At 36.7% G+C, this 12,826-nt stretch overlaps 2 protein-coding genes across 7 annotated transcripts in view; one reads left to right on the forward strand and one right to left on the reverse strand.

Annotated features, from left to right (window-relative positions):
* On the forward strand, window positions 1–12,526 carry LOC111323413 (peptide-N(4)-(N-acetyl-beta-glucosaminyl)asparagine amidase). Its single transcript, XM_022926743.2, has 12 exons — window positions 1–759; window positions 1,462–1,507; window positions 2,597–2,792; window positions 5,559–5,747; window positions 6,614–6,834; window positions 7,331–7,441; window positions 9,078–9,182; window positions 9,506–9,555; window positions 10,009–10,144; window positions 10,544–10,609; window positions 10,934–11,126; window positions 11,687–12,526. Exons 2-12 carry the CDS (start codon window positions 1,472–1,474, stop codon window positions 11,866–11,868), a joined length of 1,485 nt encoding a protein of 494 aa, XP_022782478.1. The 5' UTR covers window positions 1–759; window positions 1,462–1,471; the 3' UTR covers window positions 11,869–12,526.
* LOC111323411 (armadillo repeat-containing protein gudu) overlaps window positions 11,173–12,826 on the reverse strand; it is a 26,257-nt gene continuing 24,603 nt past the window's right edge. For all 6 annotated transcript variants that reach the window (XM_088744871.1, XM_088744868.1, XM_088744870.1 and 3 more), the window contains one exon: window positions 11,173–12,648. In XM_088744871.1, coding sequence (XP_088600997.1) covers window positions 12,544–12,648 — 105 coding nt within the window. In that variant the 3' untranslated portion in view covers window positions 11,173–12,543. The remainder of the gene's footprint in view (window positions 12,649–12,826) is intronic.

A 12,826-nucleotide genomic window follows, 5' to 3' on the forward strand; every position in this document is an offset into this window, starting at 1 on the left:
CTGTCGGCTGATTGTCAGGTGACTAACAATCTAATAATGAGGAAATCGAAACGTTTGTAAAATGGCAGCCATGAACTCGGACTTTGTGAGCAGAGGCTTGGTAAGCCTTTCATCTTATATTAACCTCACTATTCCTTGAATAAAACACATTAAAAAACGCTTAGTAGAAGAGCAGCTGATTTTTTATTAAAAAAAAAAACATTTGATGAGGCATGTGGTGCCAGCGGTAAATGCACACCATGATTTGCCAGATTTACTATGGGAGTGTATCACGGTGGGCTTAAAGTTTCCGTAAAAAGTTTCTTTACTGCTCCTTGTTTTATCGACGAACCAACATTTTGCATGAACGGACGAAAAAGTGGTCAGAAAAAGCCAACACGATCACGACACTTTAGAAGTTTCCGCAAATGAGCCAGTTCGTAACCGTATTGAAACTTCGCACTAAAGACCGTTTTTCGGCGCGAGAACAATTTTTGCACAATTTGTTCACCCTCTCCTACACCTCTCAATTTTTCAAAATTCTTTCCTCTTTTCAAAAATGAGAATTAAAACCTTATCTTTTTAACGGCTTCCTTATTTTTTCAACTTTTGTAACAGCTGTTCATTTCCCGCAAAATTTATTCAGTTAAAGTAAGTGCGCGTCTGAGCCCGCGTTGGGCAAGTACGCGCCTACGATCATCTGAGCCAGCAGTATTCTGAAAATAATATTGTGACATCCATGACGAAGATACGGAAATTCTTCTTTTGGCTGTTTTTATGGTAAGTGTGATATTTTTTTTATGTCTTATTTGGTGCAGCAAACTTGAATTTCACATGATAAGTATAATGTTTTTGCTGTTCCATTTTTATTTCTTTAAAATTCAAATATTTTGATAAGGGTTTGATTCTTCCAACACACGAGAACATATGCTACCTCTTGTAGGAGGTTGTTTCTAACAGTTTTTCAGATTTTGAGGTTTCAATATTTTTGGGTCTAGTGTGGAGGTATCGTTCTACTTTTTACTCATAGCTGGAAATGGAAATATTTGTCCCGCCATCCGTCATAAGTTGCGATCTTTTTCTGAATATTACAGTTTTTCCCATAATTCATGATTCAGCATTCACTGCCTACTGTAAACTTTAAAAATAGATACAAATTATTTCATTTTCGAGGATTCTAGAGTCATGTATTTTGTCATAATTCCAAATTTTCCGAATATCTACGTCGTTTGTGGTGTTCATGGTTAATATATTGGCATGTTAAAATAATGTATGAATGCAGATTTTAACCGTCACTACTTAACAATAAATTTTGTCATGGATAATTTTAAGTGTCTGGTATAAATTGTAAACATTTGTCAGGTACAAGTTTAATTTGAAAAATCAAGGTTAGTTAAAGGTTAGGCTTCAGCTATCATGAGCAGTGATATCTGATCAGATTTGTTCATCTAACTTTGTTTTCTTTACACGATCTGATCGTAGGTAAAACAGGATGGCCGTCGTGATTTTAGATCGTTTTCAAGAAGAGGTATGGTTCTTTAAATCATTCTTTGTGCTTTTTGTGACAAGGTTGGGTAAAAATAGCGTAGTCCTGTTGTTTTAACAACCTGCAGTTCTGGCAAAATGTTCCTTTCAAGTTTAATTCAAATTCAGTAAATTCATCAGAACTCAAAAAGAACCAGAGAAGCTTAAAGAGGGGAGAATGTATATGTTGTAGTTCAATTTTATCCATGGTTCAAATTTTATTTTCCTTTGTTTCAAACTTATTATCATACTTAAACATGACTGAGAACAAAGGAAAATAAAATTTGAACCAAGTATAAAATTGAACTACAACATTATATGGAAATTACTAGCGAAAACTGAAATTACTAATTGTTACTTATATACAGTTGAACTCATATCAAGCAGCATTGTTACCCTGTCTTAAGCAGTTGGTTTTCAAGGTCCTGAAATTTTTACCCCTTAATTTCTGTAAATTTTACCTCTATTATATGGTCGTGGTCACCCTTTACTGAGTCCCAATGGCCTGTTTGTATTGTTTTCCACCTGTATTGAACAGTCACCTAAAGCAGAACCACTCCAATAAAGCTAAGAATAATCTTTAAAGTAAAATTTAATCCAAATTTCTCCTCTGAAATCAATGTTGGTAGTACTTTTAAGCAAGTTTTTGTACATTAAGTGGGCAACTATAGCTGCAAGTAACATTTTTTTACTGTTCCTATCTAGTACCTCGTTTCTGTAGAACCCGTAATTTAAGTGGTTAACCTGTCTGAAGCAGACTCGCTCTGCCATTTCTCCGAGGTTGACTGCTTAATTATACAGGTTTGACTGAGTGTATGATGTTGACCATCATCTGATTGCATTGTACTAACTTTTGAAAATGTTAGTAATACTCTGACATCATGGGAAAAAGTTTGGTTACTGGAGTTAAATGAAAATGTGCTCTTTTAATTCACTAAATGCCCTTTATAACTCTATTGTATCTTATATAATTACTTAATTTGTTCACAGTATGCAAAACAGGAGCTGAAATTACTCTACCTAAATATTACCAAGACTGATCTCCTTCCATTGTCATAGCATGATTTAAAAATGTTATGTTCTTTAAACACAGAATGAAAGACATTTTTTTGCAAGACTTCAGAGTCAGGATGGGGTTGTACAACTCTATGAACAACCCAGCTTACAGCAGCAAGCTCTTGACCTAATGCCAGTATCTGAAATGAGAAAAGAGGCAAGAAAGGAAAGTGAACAAACGGGAAAGGACGAGAGGGATTGTCTAATGCATCAAGTCAACAAATGGTTTTATGGTATGTATATATTAAACCTTGGGAATATGATTATTAAATTCATATGAGCATCTCATTCATATGAGCATCATGCTCATTCATATGAGCATCTCATGAGCAATTCTGTCGGCCTCTCTAAATCTCCTGTAATACTGGCAAGGAGAGGTTGTTTGACAATTAGGAGCTTCTTAACCCAAGATCTCATGAGCAATTCTCCTTACTTTCTGCACATTTTACAACCCTTCAATATCTGCATCACCCCCAAACCCATTACCACACTACATCCGTTACTAGGGACCTTAAGAAACCACCATGGCGATGGCAACGTGGACGTGGAAAAACAAGAGATCTAATTGGCAGAACAATAGCTCAGCACGTGCATTTTGAAACTTTGTACATTTCTTAGCTGTCCTATGCAAAACAACAACGTGAAATTGCCAAAATTTGCATCTTCTGCGAACCGAAACCACGACAGCAAATTATTTTAATTTCCATTTGGAACTAAATGGCTGCTTTATAGGTCATGCTGAAGTTGAGCTGTGGTGCTGTATGAGACAGTAAGCTCCTGCAGCCATTTTTGAAATTCTAACTAAGAGTACAAATTCATTTTTTAATCGAAGTCTTCCTTGGCGTCGCTGTCGTGGTTTCTTAAAGTCCCTACTAACAACATTTAAGACAAGGATGAACTGAGGAACAGACAGGGAGTGATTTCTAAGATCAATTGCTCCAACTGCCAAGCCTCCTACATCGGAGAGACTGGCAGAAACCTCATAACAAGGCTGACTGAACACATACAGGCAATGGGGAAAGGTGATATCAACAATCACATTGCTGATCATCATCGACTTATGAACCACTGACAATATTGGCTGGGACTCTGCGCAATGCCTAACCTACAGCACTAACTACTTTCAACGACTGATGCTGGAAAGCTGGTTTACTAACTTAGAACAGACTCCCCTTAACAGTGTCAACTACTACTGGCTCCATACAAACGAATCATTCAGGACATTAACATTACAAACAAACCGAACAGAATGACCTAACTGTACCAATGGATCGAAACAGACCAATCATGACCAACTTACGCCACTTGAGTCTTACAGCCAATAACATCATGGCAAAACTGACCAATCATTTTACACGAACTGGACTTAGAACATTCTACTGACAACAACTATTCACTTGACTCTGATGATGACTTCCACACAGGTTGTCGAAACATCAGTCACTACCTCCGACAACAGTCCTTCTCAGGACTACACTCACCCGGACAATCACACTACACTTTCACACAATTCTTATGATATTAGCTCAATTATCTGCATGATATTGTATTGAAGTTGTAAGGAGAAATGCTGTCTTGGTCACTGATGGGAGTTTAAGAGTTAAATTGATGGTCATTTCCTTGATCGTCATGACCTTAACCTTTTTACGCCCAAGATCTGATTAGAAAATCTCCTTACCGCTTATCATACAATTTTTATGATGTTGGTTTGGAGAATTCTGGTACTGGATCAACTACATCTTTCCTAATTGATAATTTTCTCTCCTTATTACTTGTCTGCTTGATATTGTATTAATATATTAAGGAGAAATTCTGTCTTGGTCACTCATGAGAATCAAAGGGTTAGGTTTAAATTTGTGCGATTCAAGGGTGATACAGTAAGGAGTTATGAGAGGACTGCAGTCATTCTATACAGTTAAAGGGAATGTTCTCCTTGTCTGAATCAAGAAATAGCTCAGGCAAGCTATGAAAATTTTGCAAGAGTATTTTGCACAGTACCTTGAAAATTCTACAATCTCTGATGTCTCCCAAACATCCAGCAACAGGCATTCTCTTTATTTTTGAAAATTCATATTGAGGCTGTCTTAAAATCATAATTTGGATTTATCAACAAAGTTGAAATGGTAAATTGGCCACTGTAACGATTACAAAAGCTGACGTTTCGAGCGTTAGCCCTTCGTCGGAGCGAATAAAGGAATTGTGGGTTGTGTGCTTTTAAAGGCAGAAAATGGAGCTACGTTATTGGTGGGAACATGGCAACGAGAAAAACACAAATAAATTAGTGGAATGAAAAGTGCTCATTGATCTCTGTGGGATTTAGACTGCCAGTTTGAAAGATGAGCTTTTGTTCGAGAGTTTTACGGCTTTCCGTGCTACCTAAATGTAAGGAAAGACCGCAGATTGCCATATGTTGCTTAGAATGATTAGGTAAGATCAGACAATTTGCTGAATGTACAGTTTCACATCCATCCTCCCGGTCAGCTCAATTAGTTAGAGTGCCGGATTGCGTTGTGCTGGAGGTCGAGGGTTCGAGTCCCGGCCGGACCAATACTCATGGTCTTAAAATAAGTGAGGAGAATTTGCTACTGCTCTATAATATCAAGAAATGGATAGATATTCTAGTCTTCTTGGATAAGGACAAATAAAACGTAGGCCCTGTCTCCTGCAGGGTTAGGGGTAGGAGACGTTAATTTCCCACGCACGAGATTACTGTGTGGTGGATGTCCTCCCCTGGGGTGGGATGGGTGGGTGTTGCTCGGCATATTAGCATGTATTGCTAGAGGCCTAATCAGCTTCGACAACCCGAGTTGAAATAAAGTTACCTACCTACCTACCATTCAAGAGATGCAGAAATCCTTAAAAATGCTGTGACAAAACATCCAAAGAGGCTTTAAGAGTAAGGCATGTGGTTCCCTTCCCCGACAGGGATGCCACTAAGTAGAGGAAACTGCTTCATTGCTCTTACATACCTTTAACTCACATATTGTGTTTGAATTTAGGTTCTTTTTTTCGCTGGCTGGACAAACCAAAGTGCTCACGATGTGGCACAGTAACAAAAAACATAGGGCTACTACCCCCAACAGTAGAGGAACGCAAATGGTTAGCCGGACATGTAGAGGGATACAAATGCCCTAACTGTGGGGCAGATGAAAGATTCCCTAGATACAACCATCCAGGAAAATTGTTAGGTATGAAAGTGTGAAAAGTGTGTGTTGAAAAGGGTATCACAGTTCTTATAACAAAAAATCATGCATGGGATCACACATGTGATCACACATTAATTAATCAGCATGCACTAATCCCTGGCTGAAAAATTTCTAAAATGACCAGGTAATTTTTTTTAACTTTTAGTAGAGTTCTTCCTTATTTTAAGTGAGACAGGTAAAAGAAATTTTCAAACCTACAGAGCAATCTAGTGACCTGTTGAATTTCCGAAAGTTCCAAGAAATTTTAGATGGTAATTAGAGATATAATGTACCACCACATTTTACCAGTCACCCCACAAGGAGATCACTGAATTTACGGAGGAAAATAGTGGACAATGACAGTTACTGTAAGTTGTTTTCCATAAAAGATATGATTACTACAGCTTGCAGTACTGGCAAAATGTTTTTGCATATTCAGGTGAATAAAGGGGTAACTGTGACATGATTGCATGCAGTGAGTGACTCTCTCCTCTTTACATGCTTAACTCACTCTTCACAATCACCTTACACTTGCTTTTACTCATCTGAAAATGCAGGGTTCTATTTGGGGTCAATTGCAATATTCTCTCAGCGTCTAATTTCCACCTGTATTTATCCATTCATCCTTACAAAGGGTGTAGGATTGCTATTAAAATATTATAAGTCTTATTTTTTTTTTGAGCTTTCTATGGTTTCACAGCAGAGGAGAGAATACATAATTTGTTTCTCTCCCTTTCTTTTGTATAATTGGAAGAATGGGAAGAACAGGGCCAAAACCTTGAAAATAGCATATGTCATGGGATAAGGATTATAAATTTCTGCAAGGCCTGCATGCAGAGTGATGTAATATGCAATTAACTTTCTCTCAGAAACGCGTCATGGTAGATGTGGGGAGCATGCAAACTGTCAGGCCTTGCTGCTTCGCTCCATGGGTTTTGAAGTTCGTCATGTCACAGATTGGACAGATCATGTATGGGTGGAAGTTTATTCTTATCAGGAGCAAAGATGGATTACTTGTGATAGGGATTACTTAAGCCGGGAGAGAGAAGGAAAGAAATTGAGTTATATCATGGCAGTATCTGATGAAGAGGTATAGTTCATGTGTTTCAATGAAAGGAAAAATATTAATATAATTGTGCTTTTTGTATTTAGTAACTTAATCCTTTCACTCTTAAGATATCCCTTCACTCTCTCAAGATCTTATAAGTGATCGATCTCGTTACTATCTTTTGTACAATTCTTTCTGATATTAGTTCTGAGGATTTGGTATTGGATCAGCAAATGATCCCCTTATTGATATTTCTCTTTATACTCATCAATCGTCTGCTTGATATTATGTTGACATTGTTAGGAGTAATTGTGTCTAGATCATTCATGGAGTGAAAGGGTTAATTCAACAGATACAGAGAATGTTTAACCTAGAATCAGCAGTTTTTTCTGTTTCATGTTTTTTTCTCTTTTTAATTTTGCTGCAGGAAAGCGAGCATCTTCATTAATTCATGTTTATAGTTTTCTTTTCTTAACATTGTAGTTTACTTTTCAATGTGCAGTTGTCAGTTCTTGGTTTTTTTTTTTTTCCTCTACAGACTGTGGATGTCACATGGAGATATTCTACTAAACAGAATGAAGTTATGCAGCGAAGGTTACATGTCAGTGAGGGATGGCTAGCAAAGGCATTAGCATTTTTGAACCACCAGGTCGGTTACTCCTTTCAACTTTCTTGCAGGGCATAATAAGGACTTTAAGAAACCACAACGGCGACGCCAAGGAAGACTTCGATTAAAAAATGAATTTCTACTCTTAGTTAGAATTTCAAAAATGGCTGCAGGAGCTTACTGTCTCATACAGCGCCACAGCTCAACTTCAGCATGACGTATAAAGTAGCCGATGTGTTCCAAATGGAAATTAATATAATTTGCCGTCACAGTTTCGGTTCGCAGACGACACAAATTTTGGCAATTTCACGTTGCTGTTTTGCATAAGACGGCCAAGAAATGTACAAAGTTTCAAAATGCACAGGCTGAGCTATTGTTCTGCCAATTAGATCTCTTGTTTTTCCATGTCCTCGTTGCCGTCGCTGTCATGGTTTCTTAAGGTCCCTAATTACTGCTGCAAGGCTGCGAGTAGCACAAAAGTGAATGAATAAATGACTGAATAACTTTATTTAGACATGTGGCATCGATGAGTCTAAGAAAAAGACTCATTGCAAAAATTTATGTGTATCTACAATAGCTATAAGCTAAAAAAATGTATGTAAAAGAGTATTTAAAAAATCTGGCTAAGAATTATTACGAAGAATTTAAAACCATTTATACCATCAGCTACAATATGATCTAGCCAGACTAAGAATCACAAGTTAATATAACTTTCCTAAGTTGGGTAAGAAAATTTTTAAGGTTGGGGGCCTCTCTAACATGTGAATTAGGTAAATTATAAACTATAAATTAAGTTTCTGTGTCTTACAAAATTTAGGACCTGTACCTTATCAGTTAAGTCAAACTTATACCCCATTCACACTAGCAAAACTTGTTTAGTTACACCAGGTTTAACTGAATGAAAATCAGAAACAACTGAAAAATTCAATATTCCATAGGTTTTTAATTAGTCCTAACTTGTCTTTTTGTTGTGCTCAATTTAAAGCTGACAAACATCAGTTTAAGCAGCCACTAGTACTATGAAGAAAACATGTTTAACCTGTGTTTATTACAAAAGAGCTTAAAGCAGGTTTAAGCTTTGGTGTGAGTGGGGTAATTTAGACAAAATTAATGCTCTTAATCATTTTGAAACTAACAGTACTGGAAACCCTTTGTTGTGATTTTGGCAATTAAATGAAATGTGTACTGACCAATCACATTGAAACTTATTACAAAGTCATGAACAAATCTTGAACCACAAGCTAATCATGGTTGCTGTCTGCAGTTTAGTTTTATGACACCTGATTGGCTATTTTTTTGATCCACTGAAACATTCCATAAATAGATTAAGAAAGATGATAAATTTTGAACGTGGTAAAGAAACAGGCAAAGATTTTTTTTTTGTCACAAGCATGGGAGAAAGAAAATGTTCCGAGTCCCCACTATGAATCGAACCTCAGAATTTGCAGGTCATAGGACTTAGAATTTTTCCTTTGTCCCATACTTGTGAAAAGACAAATAAAAACACCTTTTTTCCATAGTGAATATTTCTGGTATTCATAGTTTTCTGAGTTTCACTGACAGAAATCTTGAAAAAAGTAGCAGTATCTCATGCTAATCATAAGTTAACTTGTCTGACTCCTGGACATTAAACACTTTTATCACTGTTTCAATTTTTCTCTGGTTCTATGTTTTGTAGAAGCAACAAAAGCTTCCCCCTGTGAGGCGTCAAACACTCAGGGAGCGTTCAGCTCTGGATTTAGCTGAATTTCTTTCAAACTATGAGAGAAAACTTGAATCAAAGGTAAATGCAGTCAATCTCATTTAGTGACACAAATCTCTATCCAAGATATATAGAGCTCCATGGAAAAAAAAAAAAGACAAGTTTTGGTACAACCGTAACAATGTTTTCCTAGTTTGTAGCTGTTTCTTCTGTTTGAGTGAGGAAGCATAGCCATGTGTAGCTATACCCCCCCTGAGGAGAAATGGAAGGGAGGGGGGAGGGGGAAGGGCACAGGTACACACAGGCTAGAGGAAACAGTGTCATGCCCTTACTCATGTAACTTCTGCACTCTTAAAACAGTTTTAGTAATTTTTAATTGGTTTTTTTTTTATTTTGAATTACAGCACATACCTTATACATTTTCACCCACTGATGAGGAGATAAACAGCAAGAGGTAATTTTTAATCTGTTAATTAATATATACACTTTAAGGCTTTTTTCTTAAACTATTTACATTCAGTTAACTCTGAAATAATTCCTCCCTCTACCTGCCATGAATTCTCTTCTAAGTTATAGTTTATATAATTTGGTGTTATGTCAAAATAACAGCCATTAGCGAACAACTTTCATTGTTTTTTCTCTTCCCCTGCATTTCCTTTTTCTTCCAAAATTTACATCTATGATCGCATACATGAACAGGTGTACCACCTTTTACCCTCATTTTTTGCTTAAGTCCTCAATCAGTGAAAAATTCCACTGGACAACGCCCCACTCATCTCCTTCCCTGTTGTGAACAAAATTATGTCACCTAGGATCATTGTTTGCCTCCAGGTGTGCCATGGTAAAACCCTTAGAGAACATAGACCTGGCTGAGAATCTGAATTAATTATGTATTTTCCCTGTTAAGGTTACAGGTGCAGTATTGTTGTGCAAGTGACAAATACTTCAGGGGATCCAAGATGGAGACATTCTTGCAAGGTTGGAAGTCTGGGGCAGCGGCCGTGAACTCAGTCTTCAGGAAATGTGAACATGATTGGACAATAGTAAGTTGAATAATGTATGTGTTACATGAGAAATACAGAACTTATGGGGTACATATAAGCAGAAAACAGAATCTAACTTGTAGAATCTTCTCATCTTTTGCCTTCTGACCCTCTTTTTTCTTTTCTTCCTTCCCTTCAACTTTCTCCTTCTCTTCATACTTTTCCTTTATGCACTCATCCTTTTATTATTGTTCTTCCTGCTCCTTTCTGACTCATGCATCTGTTCCTGCTCCAGATGCTGTTTCTTTAATTGCTTCTCCATGGTCTCTTCTCCTCCTGTTCTCCTACTGCAGCTCCTCTGCTGTTTTTCTTGCTCCATCTTTTCTCTGCCTTCTTCCTCTATTTTCTCTTTTCAGTATGATCATTGTCTTTAATAAATTATTGTAACAATCCATGCAGGTACTTGACTATCTTCGTTCTCGCGGAGTGGAAGAAGCTGATCTTACTACATTACAGAAAGGAAATGTAAGAACATGTTTGCCACTCTTGGGAAATTCAAATTTCCTATTAACATGAAAGTTATGATAGCACTTTTAATTAAAAGTATTAGCTATTTTTCAGATGTTACTCAAGAGTTATCTTTAGAACTTTCTCAGTCAAATCCACTTTTTCATTATAGAGATAACACAATGTGCACAAGATCTAAATTTTTTATCTTGATATATGATCTGAGATGAAGTATTTTTGAGAAAAAATATTTTCCAGAGTGAAAGGACATTATTTCTCAGTAGTGCCTCATAGGAGCTATTGCATGAAGAGAGAGAAATTATTATTCTAATTTTTTCACAGGCTTTCCTTGCCCGTCTTCCTTCCTCGCCAACTGGTTTGGTTTCGTGGACAATGGATTTCTCTACCTCTGGTTTGGTGATTGACAGTGTCACCATTGTAACCTGTTGTGTGACAATGGAAAGTGGAAAGGTTGACTGGAAGCTAGAGGGAGATGATGACATTGTAGAAAATCTGACTTTCATCAGTCAGCATGGTATGTTATTTGCTGTCAAGCTCAAAAAAGCAATGAACGTCAGAGCTACGTTATGCATGTTTATTGTGTCTAAAAAGTTACAGCTGATTTCTTGATATATTCTTGAGCTATGTCAAATGCAGAACTCTGTAAACTTACCCTTATGGGAGCATTAATCATTTAATTTGCTCAAATTGAACTTGTTTTTGTGAACACCAATTTTCTGACAACCAATTCTACCAAACATTTTCATCATTTTCGTGGAAATGATATCTGAATCATTACTCAACAAGAAGTAATCATTTTTTGACATGAAAACAATAAAACAGCCTCTCTTTTAGCTTAATGTGCCCATACCTAAAAAATGAGTCTAGTTTTCTCCCTGTAAATTGCAATCAGCCCATCAACTTTTGATTTAATGCAAAGTTTCAACAACTCTGTTCTTTTGGTACAGTCTGAGCTACCTTTAGTTAATTTTTTTGAACTTGGCTAATTAAAAAATATTTGTATGCCATCAACTTTTGTAGCACCTAAGTATGATCCATTAAGTTTGCCTTAATTTTTTTTCTGATGATTTCTAGATTGCAAATCACAAAAAACTTCATCCCTCAGTGGCTGCAAGACCCTTAAACTGACAGCTGCCCTCAGTGGTGGAAGAGGCAAGTTGGCTTGGAAACATGCTCAGCTTTGCAGCCAGCCAATTGACAGCGAGGGAGACCCTTCCTTAGATATTACCATTACACTAAAGGAGTCAACAGCTTAGGTTGTGTGTTGACAAGTTTTGTAATGAGTGGTCTTAAGGCTACAGCCTTTGTAATTTTACCATAAATCAAACAGTACCCTCTGGGTGTGATTTTAAAGAAGGGAGGCATAATTAGTCATTTCATGACTATACTTCCATTTTACTACCTCTAGGTGGCTTTAGTAAGCCAGAGAAAGGAAAATATTTATTGTTGTTAACACTTTTTAGTAGGGTAAGTAAGTCAAAATAGTTAACATTTAATAAGCTGCTATAAAGAGAAAATAATTAATATAGCCAAAGTGAGGTTGTGGATACATTTGGGATTGTTAGCAGGCTAACTTAAAAATTGATTTTTTTAAGCAATGTCCCTATATATGTCAGGATTTTATCAGTCATTCATGAATTGGCAGAATTGCTGTAACAATTGTACAAAGTGGGATTTCTTGAACAAATCAATAACTTATTGACAAATAGAAAAGGGGATGCACTATGTGAATTCAAAAGTGAACAAACTCTTAGGGAGTAAAACAGGTTTATTTATTAACTGCAAATTGTAATGTTTTTTAGGAGTGCAATGAATATCGAAATTGTCAGTAGATGTACTCCCTAATGTTTTAATTGTCATCAACTTTACATTGTAATAAACAAGTACAAGATATGAATATGAGTATCAATTGTCCATTTTGTTCTGTGGTTTCATCTTGCGAGCATGTTCATGGTATTGGTACGCATGTTCTTTATACAGCCAGCTGCTGCCTCCTGGACTCTTTCATCGTCTGAGCTTGTCAACGCCAGTAAGGTCTGATGGGATTAGATCAGATGGAAAAAAAAAATCACTTCAGAACTAGGCGCATGCGCAATGACATTCTACATAAGATACATGCATTGTAAAATACACAGCACGTTCATACGTCGAATGTAAGGGATTGCCAATTAATCGTGAAGATTCCTGATCGGGTATTGACCAATGAGAGACTTG

This window comes from Stylophora pistillata, chromosome 14 (assembly GCF_964205215.1).
Source record: "Stylophora pistillata chromosome 14, jaStyPist1.2, whole genome shotgun sequence".
In the NCBI taxonomy this organism is placed as follows: domain Eukaryota; kingdom Metazoa; phylum Cnidaria; class Anthozoa; order Scleractinia; family Pocilloporidae; genus Stylophora; species Stylophora pistillata.